General features: G+C 47.9%; 1 protein-coding gene across 15 annotated transcripts in view; it reads left to right on the forward strand.

Annotated features, from left to right (window-relative positions):
• The first annotated feature begins 13188 nt into the window (after positions 1–13188).
• The window catches only part of PTPRT (protein tyrosine phosphatase receptor type T), a 1098035-nt gene continuing 1092669 nt past the window's right edge, over positions 13189–18554 (forward strand). For all 15 annotated transcript variants that reach the window (XM_082361692.1, XM_082361703.1, XM_082361700.1 and 12 more), the window contains exon 1: positions 13189–13327. In XM_082361692.1, the coding sequence (XP_082217818.1) occupies positions 13240–13327 (88 nt within the window). In that variant the 5' untranslated portion in view covers positions 13189–13239. The remainder of the gene's footprint in view (positions 13328–18554) is intronic.

The raw sequence follows: 18554 nt of genomic DNA on the forward strand, positions 1-18554 counted from the left end.
CAAGAAAACGAGGGAGAGGACTCAAATCAATAAAATTAGAAATGAAAAAGGAGAAGTTACAACAGACACCACAGAAATACAAAGCATCCTAAGAGACTACTGCAAGCAACTCTATGCCAATAAAATGGACAACCTGGAAGAAATGGACAAATTCTTAGAAAGGTATAACCTTCCAAGACTGAACCAGGAAGAAATAGAAAATATGAACAGACCAATCACAAGTAATGAAATTGAAACTCTGATTAAAAATCTTCCAACAAACAAAAGTCCAGGACCAGATGGCTTCACAGGTGAATTCTATCAAACATTTAGAGAAGAGCTAACACCCATCCTTCTCAAACTCTTCCAAAAAATTGCAGAGGAAGGAACACTCCCAAACTCATTCTATGAGGCCAGCATCACCCTGATACCAAAACCAGACAAAGATACTACAAAAAAAGAAAATTACAGACCAATATCACTGATGAATATAGATGCAAAAATCCTCAACAAAATACTAGCAAACAGAATCCAACAACACATTAAAAGGATCATACACCATGATCAAGTGGGATTTATCCCAGGGATGCAAGGATTCTTCAATATAGGCAAATCAATCAATGTGGTACACCATGTTAACAAATTGAAGAATAAAAACCATATGATCATCTCAATAGATGCAGAAAAAGCTTTTGACAAAATTCAACACTGATTTATGATAAAAACTCTCCAGAAAGTGGGCATAGAGGGAACCTACCTCAACATAATAAAGTCCATATACGACATACCCACAGCAAACATCATTGTCAATGGTGAAAAACTGAAAGCATTTCCTCTAAGATCAGGAACAAGACAAGGATGTCCACTCTCACCACTATTACTCAACACAGTTTTGGAAGTCCTAGCCATGGCAATCAGAGAAGAAAAAGAAATAAAAGGAATACAAATTGGAAAAGAAGTAAAACTGTCACTGTTTGCAGATGACATGAAACTATACATAGAGAATCCTAAAGATGCCACCAGAAAACTACTAGAGCTAATCAATGAGTTTGGTAAAGTTGCAGGATACAAAATTAATGCACAGAAATCTCTTGCATTCCCATACACTAATGATGAAAAATCTGAAAGAGAAATTAAGGAAACACTCCCATTTACCATTGCAAGATAAAGAATAAAATACTTAGGAATAAACCTACCTGGGGAGACAAAAGACCTATATGCAGAAAACTATAAGACACTGATGAAAGAAATTAAAGATGATACCAACAGATGGAGAGATATACCATGTTCTTGGATTGGAAGAATCAACAGTGTGAAAATGACTACACTACCCAAAGCAATCTACAGATTCAATGCAATCCCTATCCAATTACCAATGGCCTTTTTTATGGAACTAGAACAAAAAATCTTAAAATTTGTGTGGAGACACAAAACACCCTGAATAGCCAAAGCAGTCTTGAGGGAAAAATCAGAGCTGGAGGAATCAGACTCCCTGACTTCAGACTATACTACAAAGCTACAGTAATCAAGACAATATGGTACTGGCACAAAAACAGAAACATAGATTAATGGAACAAGATAGAAAGCCCAGAGATAAACCCATACACCTGTGGTCAACTAATCTATAACAAAGGAGGCAAGGATATACAATGGAGAAAAGACAGTCTCTTCAATAAGTGGTGCTGGGAAAACTGGACAGCTACATGTAAAAGAATGAAATTAGAACACTCCCTCACACCATCCACAAAAATAAAAAAATACTTTAGAGACCTAAATGTAAGACCGGACGCGATAAAACTCTTAGAGGAAAACATAGGAAGAACACTCTTTGACATAAATCACAGCAAGATCTTTTTTGATCCACCTCCTAGAGTAAGGGGAATAAAAACAAAAATAAACCAATGGGACCTAATGAAACTTCAAAGCTTTTGGACAGCAAAGGAAACCATAAACAAGACGAAAAGACAACCCTCAGAATAGGAGAAAATATTTTCAAATGAATCAACGGACAAAGGATTAATCTCCAAAATATATAAATAGCTCATGCAGCTCGATATTATAGAAACAAGCAACCCAATCCAAAAATGGGCGGAAGACCTAAATAGACATTTCTCCAAAGAAGACATACAGACGGCCAAGAAACACATGAAAAGCTGCTCAACATCACTAATTATTAGAGAAATGCAAATCAAACCTACAATGAGGTCTCACCTCACACCAGTTAGAATGGGCTTCATCAGAAAATCTACAAACAACCAATGCTGGAGAGGGTGTGGAGAAAAGGAACCCTCTTGCACTCTTGGTGGGAATGTAAACTGATACAGCCACTGTGGAGAACAGTATGGAGGTTCCTTAAAAAACTGAAAATAGAATTACCATATGATCCAGCAATCCCACTACTGGGCATATACCCAGAGAAAACCATAATTCAAAAAGACACATGCACTCCAATATTCATTGGAGCACTATTTACAATAGCCAAGTCATGGAAGCGACCTAAATGCCCATCGACAGACGAATGGATAAAGAAGAAGTGGTACATATATACAATGGAATATTACTCAGACATAAAAAGGAACGAAATTGGGTCATTTTTAGAGACGTGGATGGATCTAGAGACTGTCATACAGAGTGAAGTAAGTCAGAAAGAGAAAAACAAAGATCGTATATTAACGCATATATGTGGAACCTAGAAAAATGGTACACATGAACCAGTTTGCAAAGCAGAAATTGAGACACAGATGTAGAGAACAAACGTATGGACACCAAGGGGGGGAAAGCCGCAGGGGGTTAGGGGTGGTGGTGTGATGAATTGGGCAATTAGGATTGACAGGCATACACTGATGTGTATAAAATTGATGAGTAATAAGAACCTGCTGTATAAAAAAAAAAAATCAAACTCCGGAATCTCAACCTCTAGGGATTCTAATTCAGTTCCATGGAAAATTAACGAACATCCTGAGTGGTTATTGAATAGGTGTGTCCCATGGACCCATGTTAAGAAATGTACTGTCTACTTGCCCATGATGCTCTCTCCATGAACATCTCTCCTTATCTACAGGGAGTCCCTGAGGTGGCAAGGGGGTGGGGCATCTTTATAAGGGTGTATTTAAGGGTGTAGCTCCCACTCCATCCCCGCCACCAAATTTATTAGATGACTCATATCTCACCCACCCAGTGGTAGGGAGACTACGAATGAGGAATCTTTTTTTTTTTTTAGAAATTCACGTTCTTTTATTTATTTATTTATTTATTTATGACTGTGTTGAGTCTTCCTTTCTGTGCGAGGGCTTTCTCTAGTTGCGGCAAGTGGGGACCACTCTTCATCGCGGTGCGCGGGCCTCTCACCATCGCGGCCTCTCTTGTTGCGGAGCACAGGCTCCAGACGCGCAGGCTCAGTAATTGTGGCTCACGGGCCCAGTTGCTCCGTGGCATGTGGGATCTTCCCAGACCAGGGCTCGAACCAGTGTCCCCTGCATTGGCAGGCAGATTCTCAACCACTGCGCCACCAGGGAAGCCCCGAATGAGGGATCTTTTGCAATGGTTCTTAGTGGAAATATTAGAGAGATTAAAAAAATACTGTTGCCTGGGTCCTACCCAAATTACACAATGACTGAGGGTAGGGCCCTAGGTGATTCTAATACGCAGCAGGGCTGAGAACCACTGCAGCAGAAACCCAGGCCTGGCTGCCTTATGGGAGCCCAAGGACAACTGGGCTCTGGGATGTCTCCCCAAATTAGGGCCTGCCTAAATTTGTTTTGTGCAGCCTTCAAGGGCTGGCCTGTGGTGGGCAGAATTCTGTCACTGTCAAGGGCACGGATCTTATCCGTGGGTGGGAGGTCCACTGATACTTCTCAAAATACAATAATAAAATAACAAATCAATGAAAAGAAAATACCAAATCCATATAACCATAAAAAGTAATAAACATAAGCCAATAAATAATAAGAGAGAGCTACGTAGGGAAACATTATGAAAGTATATTAAGAATCAAGGATTCTGATGAGACCAATTCTGTAAACCTAAGGTCTGAAGGAAGTTTTTAAAATTTCTTTTAAATGAGGCATTTGCTTTTAGCCGCTGTGAAGCTGGAGAGATCCTGGCCAGGCCAAGGACGTCAGATCTCATTGTCCACCAGCCCTTTGACCCTCCCCTAAAGCCCCTCAATAAAATGGTTTGATTTAAAAAAAAAAAAAAAAAAAAAAAGAGGCATTATTTCTATATCATTTCTGTTTCAGACTTCTCATTCCCACTTTTTTCCTCAAAGGTCCAGTGTCTATTATCCCTGGGAGTCGGGCCCCACCTGGAGGAGACTTCACACTGTGGGCAGACAGGCCTCTAAGGCCTCCAGGGCTTCTCTTCTGGTTCCTCTGTGACAGGGACAGGGCTGTTCCTGCTCTGAGCCTGGGCCAGGTGCTGCCAGCAGTCTGACTACAGTATAGTCGCTGCTGCTAATGTGTTGGCTTGGACAGAGTTACTCTGGTAGGACCTTCTATGAGACTCCCCTGTGCTCAGTCTGATAAAAAGGGAACATTTCCAGGCTCTGAACTTTTGGGTTCATCAGTTCTGGGGTGCGTGAGGATTCTGAGTTATTAACGAGAGCTCCTGGTGGATCCCAGGATCAGGGACAGTTGGGAAATGTCACCCTGACACATTTCACTCTGAGCACCTGTGAGCCATGCTCTGGCTCCTTTCTGATGAGTTGACTTTCCCACAGATCTTGACAGATGGGGCACTGAACCTCCTCTTTGAAGGCAACTCATCCCGAACTCCTATTTGGCCCCAGTAGGCAAATTTGGCCGTACGTTTCACCAACATATATTGAGTGCTTGCTGTATGCATCCGGGGGCTTGGCGTTGAGGGCATGAGGGTGTGGACATAGTCCTGGACTCTTCAGAGGCTGCCACCCTCATGGAGAAGGCAGCTCTGCAGATGGTAAAGTGGGAGTGGAACTAATGGATTCTTCTTCATCCCGTCCACTACAGTCCAGCCCTTGGATCCTGCCCAAAGCTGAGTGCTGAGGATTTGGATGCCTAGGGAAGGATAGGCAAGGATTTTGAATTTGGCATTGCAGAGAGAGGAGGCAATGGAGAGTCACCCAGTGTGGCTTGGAGTAAAGAGTGTGTGTAAATAAAGTCAGGGGTCAGAGGGAGCCACTGCACCAAGGAGCTCAACCTTTTTGGCATGTCCCAGCCTATTTGAACTTGCAGACTCTTCCTGAGTGTTTGCCTAGCAGTTCCTGCCACCCAAATGCCCTTCTTTCCTTCTCTACCTGGCGAGGACCCGGTGTGGGGGAGTTTAAGGTGAATCAGGGAGGGGACAGGTTGAGAAAGGCAGGCTGGGCTCAGCCCGTGGGGGGCTCATTGGCCATGTTAAGGATCTGGACTTTATTCTGAGGGCAGCGGGGCATCCGTGAAGGGCTTTAAGCTGGCGAGTGACAGGACTGAGTGCTGATGGTCTTCTCCATCAACCGCTCTGGCTGCTGTGCGTGGGGTGGGTGTGGGAGGAACGAGATGGGAGGCAGAATGGAGCTGAAGTTTGAGCTCAGCTCACTGCAGGGGAATGCGGAGAAGCAACAGGTTCAGCCCACCTCAAACAGGTGAGTCCGTCCCCACCTGGGACCCTCCTGAATCCGAGTCTACAGTCAGGGACGAGGAGAGGGGCTGAGAGTCCTGGGGAACCCCGGTGCTCTGAAACACCCGTGCCCAACTCCAGGGCCCCAGGCCTCCACGGATACAGTGGCTTTTGTCCTGCTTCATCAGAGAACCACTTTGCTGGAAGCAAGAAGTAAAGGCTGGGGCCATGTCTTGATCATGTTTGACATCCATTATTTATGTCCATGACCCTGACACCATCTGCCACTGGTGTGCTGGTGTGACCTCTCAGTGTGGGCTGACTCTGGGCTCTTGTGGATGGGGTCACCGTACCTTGGCATCCCCACTGCTCAGCATGGGGCTGGCCACACGTTAGAGACACAAACATCCCTGGTGGGTGCTTGGCAGACATCACTTAGTTTTGTGTGTGTGTTTTAATGAAAAGAAACAGCTGTCTGGCAGAACCCACTTATGCAAAGCGAGATGCCATCCCAGCATCCCACGCAGTGAGGTCTACCTGCCAATGGTCTGGACCATGTGCTGGTGGTTTGGCCCAAGGATGAAGCAGCTGGTGCTGTGTTGGCATCCAGGTGTCTATGATAATTGGCGTGGCGTCAAGGCTGGGGTGGTATGTGAATCTAAGACTTGGAAGTAGCAAAGGAAGGAAAAGAAGTGATCTCTTGGGTGGGCCAGGCCGTTTTAGGTGTTCTCACATCCATTAAATCACTTGGTTCTTACTCAGTTCAATGGTGGGAACAGTTACCCCAATGGGGAGATAGATCTGCAGAGGGAGAGTGACGAGTTCACAGTCACCTGGGTGGTAAATGGAGGTGTAAGGAATGTGGGCAGGTGCAAGGCTTCACCTGGAAGAGGGGTGTTTTTTTAAAAAATTTTAATTTTATATTGGAGTACAGTTGATTTACAATGTTGTGTTAGTTTCACGTGTACAGCAAAGTGAATCAGTTATACATATACATATATCCATTCTTTTTCAGATTCTTTTCCCATATAGGTTATTACAGAATATTGAGTAGAGTTCCCTGTGCTATACAGGGTCCTTGTTAAATATATTTATATATACACATATATATATATAATATATATATATATATATATATATATATATTTTATATATAGTAATGCGTTTATGTTAATCCCAAACTAGAGGAGTGTTACCAAAATAGAGCATGTCCTATAGAAGAGGAAATAGATGTTGGGGGGAGGGTCCTGAAAATCACATAAGAAGAGGCCCAGGAAGGATGTAAGGGATGGAGAAGGCTTACCTAGAGCACACCAACATCCAGATGAAAGTCACTTGGAAGTGTGTCCAGGCTTTCTGTCCACCCTCAGAAAGAGAAGCCAACTCTGAAGCCAACTCTGACAGGGTGGTAGCGTTGGTTCAGTGCAAGAGAAATCTTTCTAACCACAAAGGCCTCAAATTGAAAGTGATTCCTTCATAAAGTTTTGCTTTTGGATGCAGCAATAGCATTGGATAATGCATGTTTTTATAGAACAAAATGGTTAGATCATCAGCTTACACTCGAAAAATACGTATGGTTTCTAAGTTGCATTTGAGTTATTTATATTTGCATACTTCGACAGACAGCATTAATGTGTATTAATATTCCTGCTGTAAAAACATTATTCAAGCCAGAGATACTGGCTCTGAAAGAGTCCATAGTATGTGTAGAGCCATTCTGCTAATAGAAAGGTTAACTTGTATTTTTGAATTATTGATGATCGCTTGTTACTAATTTTTTTTCTCAGAAAGGTGGAAATTATTAATGAAGAGATCATTGCCAATGTGTCTGACATCTATTAATGGTATCATCTTGCAACCAGCTTAAAAGAGACAGCTGGTCCATGAATTTATGCGTGGAGACAGCTCCAAACGTGCTAACAACTCTGTGGGAGGGTGGGGCTGCCAGGCAGTGAGTCCTGGGCATTGGCACAGGCGGCTGGTGAGAGGTCTTCTCCCGGCTGGCATGGCCTCATCCAAGGGCTGTCAAAGGCTTTGCCGCAGAGGGACCAGGCAGTGGATGGGCTATCACTCTCCTGACATCTTTCCAAACTCTTCTGTTCCCACGGGAGCCCATTAACACCTTTTTGTGCCAGTCACTTACTGGCATTTCCTCCATGCGTGTTTTAGATCTGTGGTTTTTCAACTTGAGCATGCATCAGAATCACCTGGGAGGCTGGTTAAAACACACATTCTTGGGGCCCACCTCCAGCATTTCTGATTCAGCAGGTCTAGGGTAGGGCCTGAGGATTTGCATTCCCAACACGTTCCCAGGTGATGCTGGTGCCACTGGTCCAGGGAACACACTTTGAGAACCAGTTTTTGACTAATGATTGTCAGATTGTGATATAACACTGTCTCCGGAGAAGGGGCTGGCAAACTTTTTCCGTAGAGGGCAAGGACAGTAAATATTTTCAGTGGTATAGGCCAGATGATCTCTGTCACAGTTACTCAATTCTGCCTCTGTAATGCAAAGAGCAGCCATAGGCAATATGTAAACAAAAGCACGAGATTGTGTTTCAGTAAAACTTTATTTATAAAAACAAGAGGCAGGCCGGATTCTGGCTTATTTGAATAATGTTTTTATGGCAGACATATTAATATGCATTGCTGCTTTTGTTACCGAACCAAACTTAAGTCCGCTTGCCTGTGTGCAGTAAAGCCAACCTACTTACACCAGGTTCTGGTGAAGGAAAGTGCAGCATTTATTGCAAGCAAGGAGTCCAGGGCAGCTAGTGCTTTAAAGACCCGAACTCCCTGAAGGCTTTCAGGGAAAGATTTTTAAAGACAGGGTAAGGGAGGGGGGTTGTGGGATGTGTGATAAGCTCATGGACATTCTTCTGATTGGCTGGTGGTGAGGTAATCAGGAGTCAACATCACCAGCCTTCTGGTTCCAACTGGTCTGGGGTCTACTTGCTGGTGGGCAGCATACAGTTAACTTCTTCCACCTGGTGGAGGTTTCAGTATCTGTACAACAGCTCAAAGGATATGGCTCAGAATATTATCTCTAGCCCTTGAGGAAGAACTGAAAATCCTTGTCTTTGTTTAATGGCTAAACTATTATTATATTGTCCTGCTTGACTGTTTTCCTTTCTTTCTGCATTTTCTCACTTCTCTGATTAAATGTACTCTTTGGAACTCAGGGAAGCCTAGGAGGCTACAGTTTTTCTACAGACAAGAGGCAGGCAGAGGACCTAGGTCAGGGGCTGTTCTAGGAAGTCCCCATACACTTTCTGTCAAGACATGCAAATATAAATAACTCAAATGCAACTTAAAAACCATAAGTATTTTTCAAGTGTAACCGCATGACCCAAACATTTTGTTCTATAAAAACATGCATTATCCAATAATATTGCTGCATCCAAAAGCAGGACTTTAGGAAGGAATCCTTTTCAGGTGGTAGTGCTACTGAGCCCAAGCTTGTACTGCTCGTTGCAGGACAGGCCAATAAATCAAGAGATGAGTTGCTGGGGCAAGGATTAGCAACTTTATCCAGAAAGCCAGCAGACTGAGAAGATGGTGGGCTAGTGTCCCAAGGAACCATCTTACCCGAGTTAGAATTCAGGCTTCTTTCATACTAAAAGGGGAGGGGGTAAAATATTTCCTGGTTCTGGTCAGACTCGGGGGAAGGAAGGGATGTGTTATTGTCGTCCTTCCTTCAGCCATTCACAGGTGGGCCTACTCAGGATGTATCCTGTGAGCTAAGCAAAGGTATTTCAGCTTAATGCTCATTACCTGGGAGGCAGGATTCCCAGAGACGGGCCATTATGTATAATTTAAGCTTATAGGCAACATCCCTTTAGTGGTTAACTTGTAATAGAATACAAAGGTTCTTCCCTATTACAGTAGTTTTCTGACACCTGCTTGAGAGCAGCATTGTCTAATAGAACTTTCTGCAAAAGTAGCCATAGGCAGTACACAGATGAATAAGCATGGCTGTGTTCCAATAAAACTTTATTTAAAAAAAACAGGCAGTGGGCCAGATTTGGCCCATAGGCTGTAGTTTGAGCAGTGCTGTCTGATAGAATTTTCTGTGTTAATGGAAATGGTCTATATCTGTACTGTCCAATATGACAGCCACTAACCATGTGTGGCTCCTGAGCACTTGAAGTGTGGTTGGTACGACTAAAGACTGCATTTCTAAGTTTTATATTTAAACGGCTAAAGGTGCCCTGTACAAGAGCAAGGAGAGAGAAGGCTCCAGTGGAGGGCCACTCCTCGGCTGCCTCCCTACACAGGGTGTTGCCTCTTTGAGCCTCAGTTTCCTTGTGTATAAGATGCAGATAAAACAGTAGCTATATCACCGGGCTTTCCCCAGGGGTAAGTGAAGCATCTTGGCCCAAGTTGTCTTCCCCTGGTCCTTTGCTCCCCACTGGAGAACTGTCATCATTGGGGACAGGGGAGGGGCTGGGGAGATGGAGATCACCACTGGGATCTTTACCTCCCTTCTCTTTGTCCAGTCTTTCCCACGAGACTGTAAGCTCCATGAAGGCAAAGACCAAGTCTACTGTTCAAGCTGCAAACCCACAGCCCTGCCATCCCTGGCACATGGCAGCCAGCCAGCTCACTTGTTGAAAGAATGCCCATGTTTCAGGCTTCCCCTCAAACTGTGCTCAGATTAAGTGATCTGCAGCTAAAGTGTCTGAACACTCCTGTCTTGGCCCCCACCAGAGCCGAAAGGGAAGCCACTGTGCAGACAGGGACACTGAGGCTGAGAGCGGTCTTGCCAAAAGTCCCACGGGGTTAAGGGCAGAGTCATCCCAAGGATAAGGAGCTACCTTCTTGAGTGGAATTGAAAGGGGGTGGGGGGCCTTTCCAGCCATCACAAACCCCACCCCAGGCCCTGGCTTCCTTGCTTCAGCACTGACACCGAACCCAGCCCTGAGCCAGGAGTGAACATGTACGTGGTCAAGTTCCCCCAGCTCCCCAGGCTGATGGGGGGCAGGTGGGAAAGCAGCCCCTCCTTTCTAATCAGCACCGAAGTCCCAGTGAAGGAGGGTGGGAGATGATGCTGTCACTCTCCATGAACCCCTCCCTTGAGAAGCCAGTCATCTGTGGCCCTGAGCCAGCCCTCCCTCTCCCCCTCCCCCATCAACCTCCCATCACCCAGCAGCTCTGTGTTAAGTGTCCAGGTGCCCTTTGAGAACTCAGGCTTGTAGAAAAGACCCAGGGGACAAACCACATTCCCCCCAGTGTGAAAAGCATCCCCATAGCAGCTGTCCCAGGGGGCCTTGGCAACAGGCCTAGGGCAGGAAGTGCCTCTCTGCCAAAGTTTCACAGAGAAGCCTTAAGGACCAGCATGGGCTAACTGGGGAGATGATGCAGGGAAGGGCCTTCCAGGCGGAGGGAATGGCAGGTGCAAAAGCACGGTGCTGTGACCCGAGTCAGAGTCCTACTGGGCAGCAGGTTAGGCTCCTGAAGGAACAGAGGGGTCAGTTTCCAGGTGGAGGGCGGCTGGGAAAGCCCAGAGGGCCATGGCTCGGCCTGGGCAGCACAGGCTAGTGCTGAGGGCAGGCAGTGGTCCTGCTCCACCAGCTTGGTCACCTTGCGAACAGAGCTTTTTCTTGGGGCCACGTGAACCCCATTCAGTGGGATATTTTAAGGCAGTGATATAGCATCTTTAGAGTGTGGGTGTGGGAGGGCTTGTGCTCTGACTCTATGAGAACTGCTATTTTATACTTTTCCAGAAAGTCTGAGACAGGGTATGATTAGGAGCCAAAGGGAACCAGGACAAGTTAGAAGCTCCTTAGGGGCTTAGAAACCTCCTGCTCCCCTGGGTCGGGCCCTGGGATCAGCCATGCCCAGAGTCACAGGTCATGGGCCTGGGTCAGGCCTCCCTAATAACTCCCCTGCCTGAGACAGGCCTCGGGTGACGGAGGAAGAAGCCAGCTGTTTAGCTCTGAGCAGAAGGGATCTTCCCAATCCAACTGTCCCGAGAGCCAGTCATCTCTGTGTCCCCCGAGACTAGCAGAGCAGGGCACGTGGTTAAGTGCCCTGTAGGTATTTGTAGAATTATTAAGAATCTGTGAGGCAGCTGGTAATAGGTCCCGCTCCCAGGCCTCTCCCCAGACTTGCAGAATCCCACTCTCCCCAGGCAGGGGTCTGGGAAGCAGAAGCTTGGGCTAGCCCAAGCCCTTCACCTGTGAAGGTGGTGGGGGGCAGCTAGACAAGAGTGGAAGAATTAGCCTGGGATTACAAGTGTAGCATGGGGGCAGTTAGTGGTCTCTATTCAAGGCGACCGTTCCACTCCATCTAGTGGGAACTGGGGTGCAGGAGAGGGAGACTCTGTGTTCTCTGCCAGAGCAACTCAATCCAGAGCCCCAGGCTCCCCAGTTTTGGAAACCCTAGCCATGCCTGACTTTCATATTTCTCCCCAACAGTCTGTCCAGTCCAATCCTTGGAGTCCTAACAAGGATGTGACTGGGGATGGGGTGGGGGGCTGGGGCTTGCTGAAACAGAAGAAGGAGGGTTTTGGCCAGGTTCACAGAGTGTGAATCCCTTGAGCTTTGCCCAGAGGCCCTGCCCCTGGCTTTTACAGCCCAGGCCCCCAGCCAGGACCAAGTGGCACCTGGTCTCTTCCATGAGATCCCCTGCTCCCAGGAGAGCAGAGTCCCAGCCTGTGGGCTGCTAGGGACAGCTCGGACTCTGATCTGTGGTTTTAGGGTTTCAGCCTCAACCAGGTCTTTGTTCAGACCGGGAAGAAAAAGGAAAAAACTACAGGGATCTGTCTCCGGAGAAGGGGAAGGGGGAAGGCAGCAAGAGAGATTGGGATGCCTTATGCCCAGTCTTCACCCCCTTGCGTGTGGGGTGGCGACAAGGGAGAGGTGTGGGTGAATGAGAGGGCTGCCTGTGAGGCTGACGGGGAGGTGGGGGGGATTGCGGCGCGGTCACAGATGCACCCAGAAGAGTGTGTGTGTGTGTGTGTGTGTGTGTGTGTGTGTGCGCGCGCGCGTGCTGGAGGTGGGGTGACGACTCTTACATGAACTACTCATGGCAGGGCGTGCCCGAGACCCTCGCCAGCGGACACCTGCTACAGTTGAGGGGAGATGCCCCTCCCTTCTCCCCATTCACCTGGTCCCCCCTCCCGAGTCGAGACGTCTGCCCCCTCCTTCCCTCCTCTCGCATCCGTCCCCCCACTCACCTGTTCTCCCACGGCTTCTTCCTCTCTCCCTCCTCCCCCCACCGCCCCCTATACCTGCACCCCGGCCGGGCAGATGGTGCGCGGCGGCGCGGCCCGGGGGGAAGGGGCGAGGACCCCGCGGGGCGCGTGACCGTACGAGCCAGCTGCCCCGAGCCACCGGGCCCGGCGAGGGTGCGCGAGGAGCCCGCGTGGGCCAGGCGCGGGCGTGTGCGAGGCGCGGGCGTGCGCGCGAGGGTGTGTGCGCGGCCGAGGCGGAGCGTCGGGCGGGTGGGCGGCGGCGGCGGCGGCGGCGTTAGGACTCCGGGGACACCGCCCCCCGCCCCGCGTCCCGCCCCCGCCCAGCCGCCCGCCTCAGTTCGCGCTGCGCCTCGGCTTCGAGCGCAGCGGCGCCGGCTCCGCGAGCCCAGCGGCGCGCACCGCCTGCGGCCGCGCCGACGATGCGGGGCCGCCCCGCGCCCGCCCCAGTCCCGGCCCCCGCGGGAAGGGGCTGAGCCACCGCCGCCCGGATGGCGAGCCTCGCCGCGCTCGCCCTCAGCCTGCTCCTGCGGCTGCAGCTGCCTTCGCTGCCCGGCGCCCGGGCGCAGAGCGCCGCAGGTGAGTGCGTCCCCGGCCCCTTCTCCCTCCCCGGCGCGTCCGGGAGCCTGCCGCCGGGCCCCGGGAGGAGAAAGTTGTGCAGGGTCGCGGGGGATGCGGGGGGCGGCTGGCCGGAGCCCGGGTCCCCGACTGCAGCCGCGGGCAGCCGTGTCCAGGCGCCCCCGGGCCAGCGTGCCCGGCCCCCGGCGTCCCTCGGCCGGCCGCGTTCGGCGAAGTGCGCCGCTTTACTTTCCTGCGGACCCCCCGGCCTCGAGTAACTTTCCGCGGCTGTGGCGAATATTTCCGCTCGCCGCCTCCCACTTGTCGGAATCTGTCACTTGAGTGTGTGGGGCGGCGAGATGGGAAGCAGCATCGACGCCCGGGGTGGAGCGTCCTCTCCCCGGCAGCCTCCTGGGCAGCGCGCGCTTTTCATGGGGAGGACCGGTCGCCAGCAGGCCGAGGCGGCCAGGGCGGTGGCTCTTCTTGTCTCACGGGAGAGACAGGCGGCCCCAGACTTGCTCTAACCACGCTGCTTCCCTGAGCTTGTCCTGAAGCCGCTGAAGGCACCGTGGAGGTGTTGGTGTTAAGGATCGAGACGGCGATCCCTCCTCCCGACCCCGTGGTTCTTATCCGAAGCAAACGGGCGCCCCTGTTAAGGCCCTTCAGGTGGAGGGGCTTTGACCTGTGAGCGTGTCTGCTCCAGAAAAGTTTGGGGGACTCGTATTTGGATTTGACCATGGGGAGGAGGCGAGCAGAGGTAGTTCCCCCTGTGTGTGTGTGTGGGCGTTTGCCCTGGCATGCTACTAATGGCAAGTTGGCATGCAGAGGAGGCCACCAGGATCCGGGATCTTACACATCCCCAAAGCCCGCGGGAGGCAGCTTCCAGCCCTGAGCCCCCAAAGAGTAGGCGGTGGGGGAAGGAGAGAAGGGAGAATGGGGTGCAGGTATGCTTCCAAGTTCAGAATCACCTTGCAGTTTCCAATTAGCTCAGGTGTGACCACGCTGAGGGGAGATTGCTGGGATCACAGGGGCAGGCTGAGATGAGGTAGTGGGACTTAGGAAAAGATTCGTTTTGGATTGATGAGTAACAGCGGTGCCCATCTATTATCACGCTGAAAGAAAGAGAAGGGAAGAAAGAGAAAGAAACTGTGGGGGAGTGTAACCTCTTTAAACAGGCTGCTTCTGAGGTTAAGAGCCGCTGGAGTGACATTCCACTGGAAATGCTCCAAAACGGGAACTGAATATGGGACTTCTGCGAAGGAACAGCTTGTTTCGTGGCTGGGAAGTTAGGTGACTAGGACACTTCTTTTGAGGTGTGTGAAGCTGAAAGGTTGGTTTAGCAAGTAAGAGAAGAGGGACAGCCACACATCATTCTGAAGATGGTGCACAATTCCTGTTTTCCTCGTTTTGGGTCTGTGTTAGGTGTGCTAGGGCAGGGAAGGAGGAGGATGCTTGGGGGCAGTCCTGGGGACCAGGCATCATTTGTGACTTAAATTTTTACTATCCTCCAAGACCTGGCCGGCCTGCCACCCATGAATAGTACTCAGGTTTCTGCGGCAAGAACCAGTGTCAAAAATATTCCTCCACGGGTCTCAGAGCGTTCTTGGGTGGCGTGCGGTAAAACCGTACGGGCTTGGGAAGCTGCCCGATGCTAAAAGCAAGCCGGCTCCGGATGCTCCCGCCAGGTGGCGCTCGCCCACAACTGTTAAAATGCAAATCTAGTTGCTTTTATCTCCGGAATAGAACTTCTTTTCAATTTTTAAGTGAGTAATGTGTTTATTCAGCAGCCTTTTGTTAAAACATTTAGAGAAGTGTGAGGAGCAAGCACCTTTTCTTTGTTTGCTCTTCGGAACACAGGGGAAGGAAAAGCAATCCTGGAGTACAGTTTGGGAAGAAATTTAAGGCACCATGTTTCTTTTGATTCGACCTGAGCTGAGTGGCTTCTGCAAACCTACTTTAGCGTATACTTAGCAAGTGGCTGCGTTTGTTCCAGGGGCTCCTTAAACGAGGGGGGGGGGATTAACTTGTGTTGGAGATTTGATGCATTCTAAGCCTCACTCATTTGTAAAAATGGGAATTTTCTGTATGTATCTATTCTCTCCTTTCTGGTTTAATGCTAACTAGAACACTTAAGTTAATTATTTTTTCCAGGTTTCTAACATCTGCACTTGTACATGCAGGAATGCTGCAAATGTTGACTTTTAAAAATGGACTTACTTCTTACTTTATTTATAAATGCAGACATTGTTGGAACCCAAATCTAAATATGACTATAGTTTGATTTCTTTGAAAGAATCTGATTTAAAACTTTGGGCAAGTTTGGGTAAATAATACGTTTAAAAACTCAGTGGTGTGCTCTCCATATTCTTTTAATCTGAAAATTCTCAAGTCTCGAAAGCAATTTCAGTTTGTAAGCTTACATCCAGTACACAGTTGGGGTGATATATTTTGCTGTAATGTGTCGGTCACAGTGTCCAAAAGTCAGTGGTGAAAGCTTGTCGTCAAAAGGCAATTTCCTTCTTCCTTCTTGTGAGATGTGTTTCATGAGCCAGGATTATTTTTGTAAGCAGTGATGGCAAAAAAAAAAAAAAAAAAACATTTAAAATCAGCCTCTGAAAAGTGTGGCAAAAACATGATTTGGGATAAGGAAAGAAGGAAACAGTTAAACAAATGGATAAGGGGATAATTCGTTTATTTACTAGTGGGTTTCAGCATCCATACATTGAGAGCAAAAATGGATCTGAGAGGGACTGACTTGCCATCGCAATTGTTAGTGATGTAGTCATTTAACTCGATAATCATTGCCACATACCTCTGGGGAACTGTTAGCAGTACAGTCAAATTTTACTTTCTCTCCTGGATTGCTTGTTTGTTTCCTAATAAAAGAACCATTAATGTGCAAACCTGGCTAGGATTCTGTTTCAGCAACAATCGCAAACATGTTCGTAGTGAAAACAGACCACCGTCTTGGGTTACAACCCACTGCCTTTCTCCTCTCCTTCTTTTCTTCTTGCTTAGCTCCTGCAGGCTCCAGGCTGTCAGCTGAGACGGCATCCTCTGTAGTAATGTAACTGTCACCTTTCAGAGCCACAATCACAGGACATTACAGCATCATTTTTTTGAGCACGGGATACTCCCATGACTCTCTGGCAGTGTGTTGCTGTGGAAACAAGAGCAATGCCATATAGGCAGTGGCTCCTTGATACACAGTTATTGATGATGATGAAGAGATGGTAGAGTCTCGTGGCACCTGTGATGGGGGACGGGGGAGTTTAACTCGGGAGGCAGCCTGATTGAACAAAAAAGAGTATGAGCTTTGGAGGCTGAAGTCCTCAGTTTGAATACTGCCCCTGCCTCTTTCCAGCTGTGTCAGCCTGGGCAAGTCATTTCCTTCTCTAATCCCCAGCTTCTCATTTGTCAGGTGAGAATGATTATAGCTGCCTCCCTGGATTTTGTAAAGACTAGATAAGATGATGCAGGAAGAGTGAGTGCATTGTACTACTTTATCCTGAAGGGGAGCCTTTTCTCTTACTTGCCCTGGCATTGATGCATGTACACAGGCCAAGGGGGCACTGATGTTAAGCTCAGTTATGAATTGAAAATTAGATGGCTGGGTTTTGGTGATGATTTTTAGTGTTTCTCTTTTTCTTCCTTTTGGGGGCTTGATTCTCTGCAGCCACTTGTAGAAAGGGATTTGGAATGAAACAGGTGATACTAATACATTTGGCCATTCAAAGGTTTAGATAGGCGTGTTTAGTTCCAAGCATGTTGTACCTTGTAAATGAGAACGGATGGAAAACAGAGTGGTCGCACATTGTAACGGGACAGTGTTCACGTATGTCTTCCCTCCCTTCCTACCACCCTCCTCACACTGTCTTCCTTGCCTCCCGGCTCTTCCTCCTGCTCTACTGCCATCTTTTACCTAACCTAGAAATCAAGTGCGTGGCACTCTGGGGCTGTGAGGGGAAAGGTGCTTTGTGCACTTGACAAATAAGCAAAGACTAAGTAAACACATAGAGGGCTCTGGCGGTCCAGTAAGTAAAAAAGCTATGAGATTATTGAAAACAAACCATGCCTGACAGGTGTAATAGCATTTGCAGGCACATTACGGAATTGGGGCTAGGAGGCAGCACCATGTAGATATTAGAAAGTAGTTAGAGTGTCTTGTGAAATCTTATAAAATGGATTCAAATTGGTTTGGAGAGGAAGAATGCTGTGGGTCTTCTATGGATTAAGAGCAATCGGATGCAGCCAAAGGGACAGCGGGGGTCACTAGTGTTGTGTGCAGGTGGGACAGGGTGACGAGAGGGGGTGATGGGATTCAGCAATGGATGTGGTCTTGCTGGACACCCTTATTTGCCTGGAAGAGGGAGAAACGACCATGATCATATTTATTTATTATCTATTGGTAAGAGTTGCAGGTTGCAGAAAAGATACAGAGGGACGCAGTGAGGATGCGAGGTATAGATCCCAAGGGATCTGCCAGAAGTCAACTGTGAAAAATGGGAATTAATGTGTCAAAAAAGCAGAGTGGTGAAAGGATGAGGAGCCACTGAGAAACAGTGATCCTTTGGCCTGTTTTATTTCAAAATGTCAGCATTGTTTCCCTTGGTACATCCTAGGTATTTACCCAGGTGAGGGCTGCTCAGAAACCCCACCAGATCCACCATCAGACTGATGGGTGACTAATAAATTGAAGTGAGTCTACAGTGTTACAGACAATTTTTTTTCACACTCTAGTCAAGTTGCTGAAGTATATCTGACACACACATTCACTGGTGCACAAGTGGAATAGATAGAAAGTCTTTCCAATTTCTTGAATATTCAGCTTACAATCTTCATTTGATGCTGGAGGGAATAAAAAATGGTGACGCCACTTTGGTAAGTGGTTTGGCAGTTTCTTTAAAAAGTTAAACATACACGTGCCATAGGATACAGCCATTTCACTTCTAGGAATATACCCAACAGAAATGAAAACATATGTCGACACAGAGACACGTACGTGAATGTTCATAGCAGTGTTATTCATGGTTGCCAAAAGCTGGGAATAATCCAAATGTCCATCAACTGGTGAATCCATCCAGTGGAATACTACTAGCAATAGAAGGGAATGAACTATTGATAATATGCTACAGCATGGATGAACCTCAAAAAACATTACACTAAGCAAAAGAAGCCGGTTACAAAAGATTACATATTGTATGAAATATTCAGAAAAGACAAATCTATGGAGACAGAAGCCAGAACA

The sequence above is a fragment of the Balaenoptera borealis genome (assembly GCF_965194805.1).
Source record: "Balaenoptera borealis genome assembly, chromosome: 16".
In the NCBI taxonomy this organism is placed as follows: Eukaryota; Metazoa; Chordata; class Mammalia; order Artiodactyla; family Balaenopteridae; genus Balaenoptera; species Balaenoptera borealis.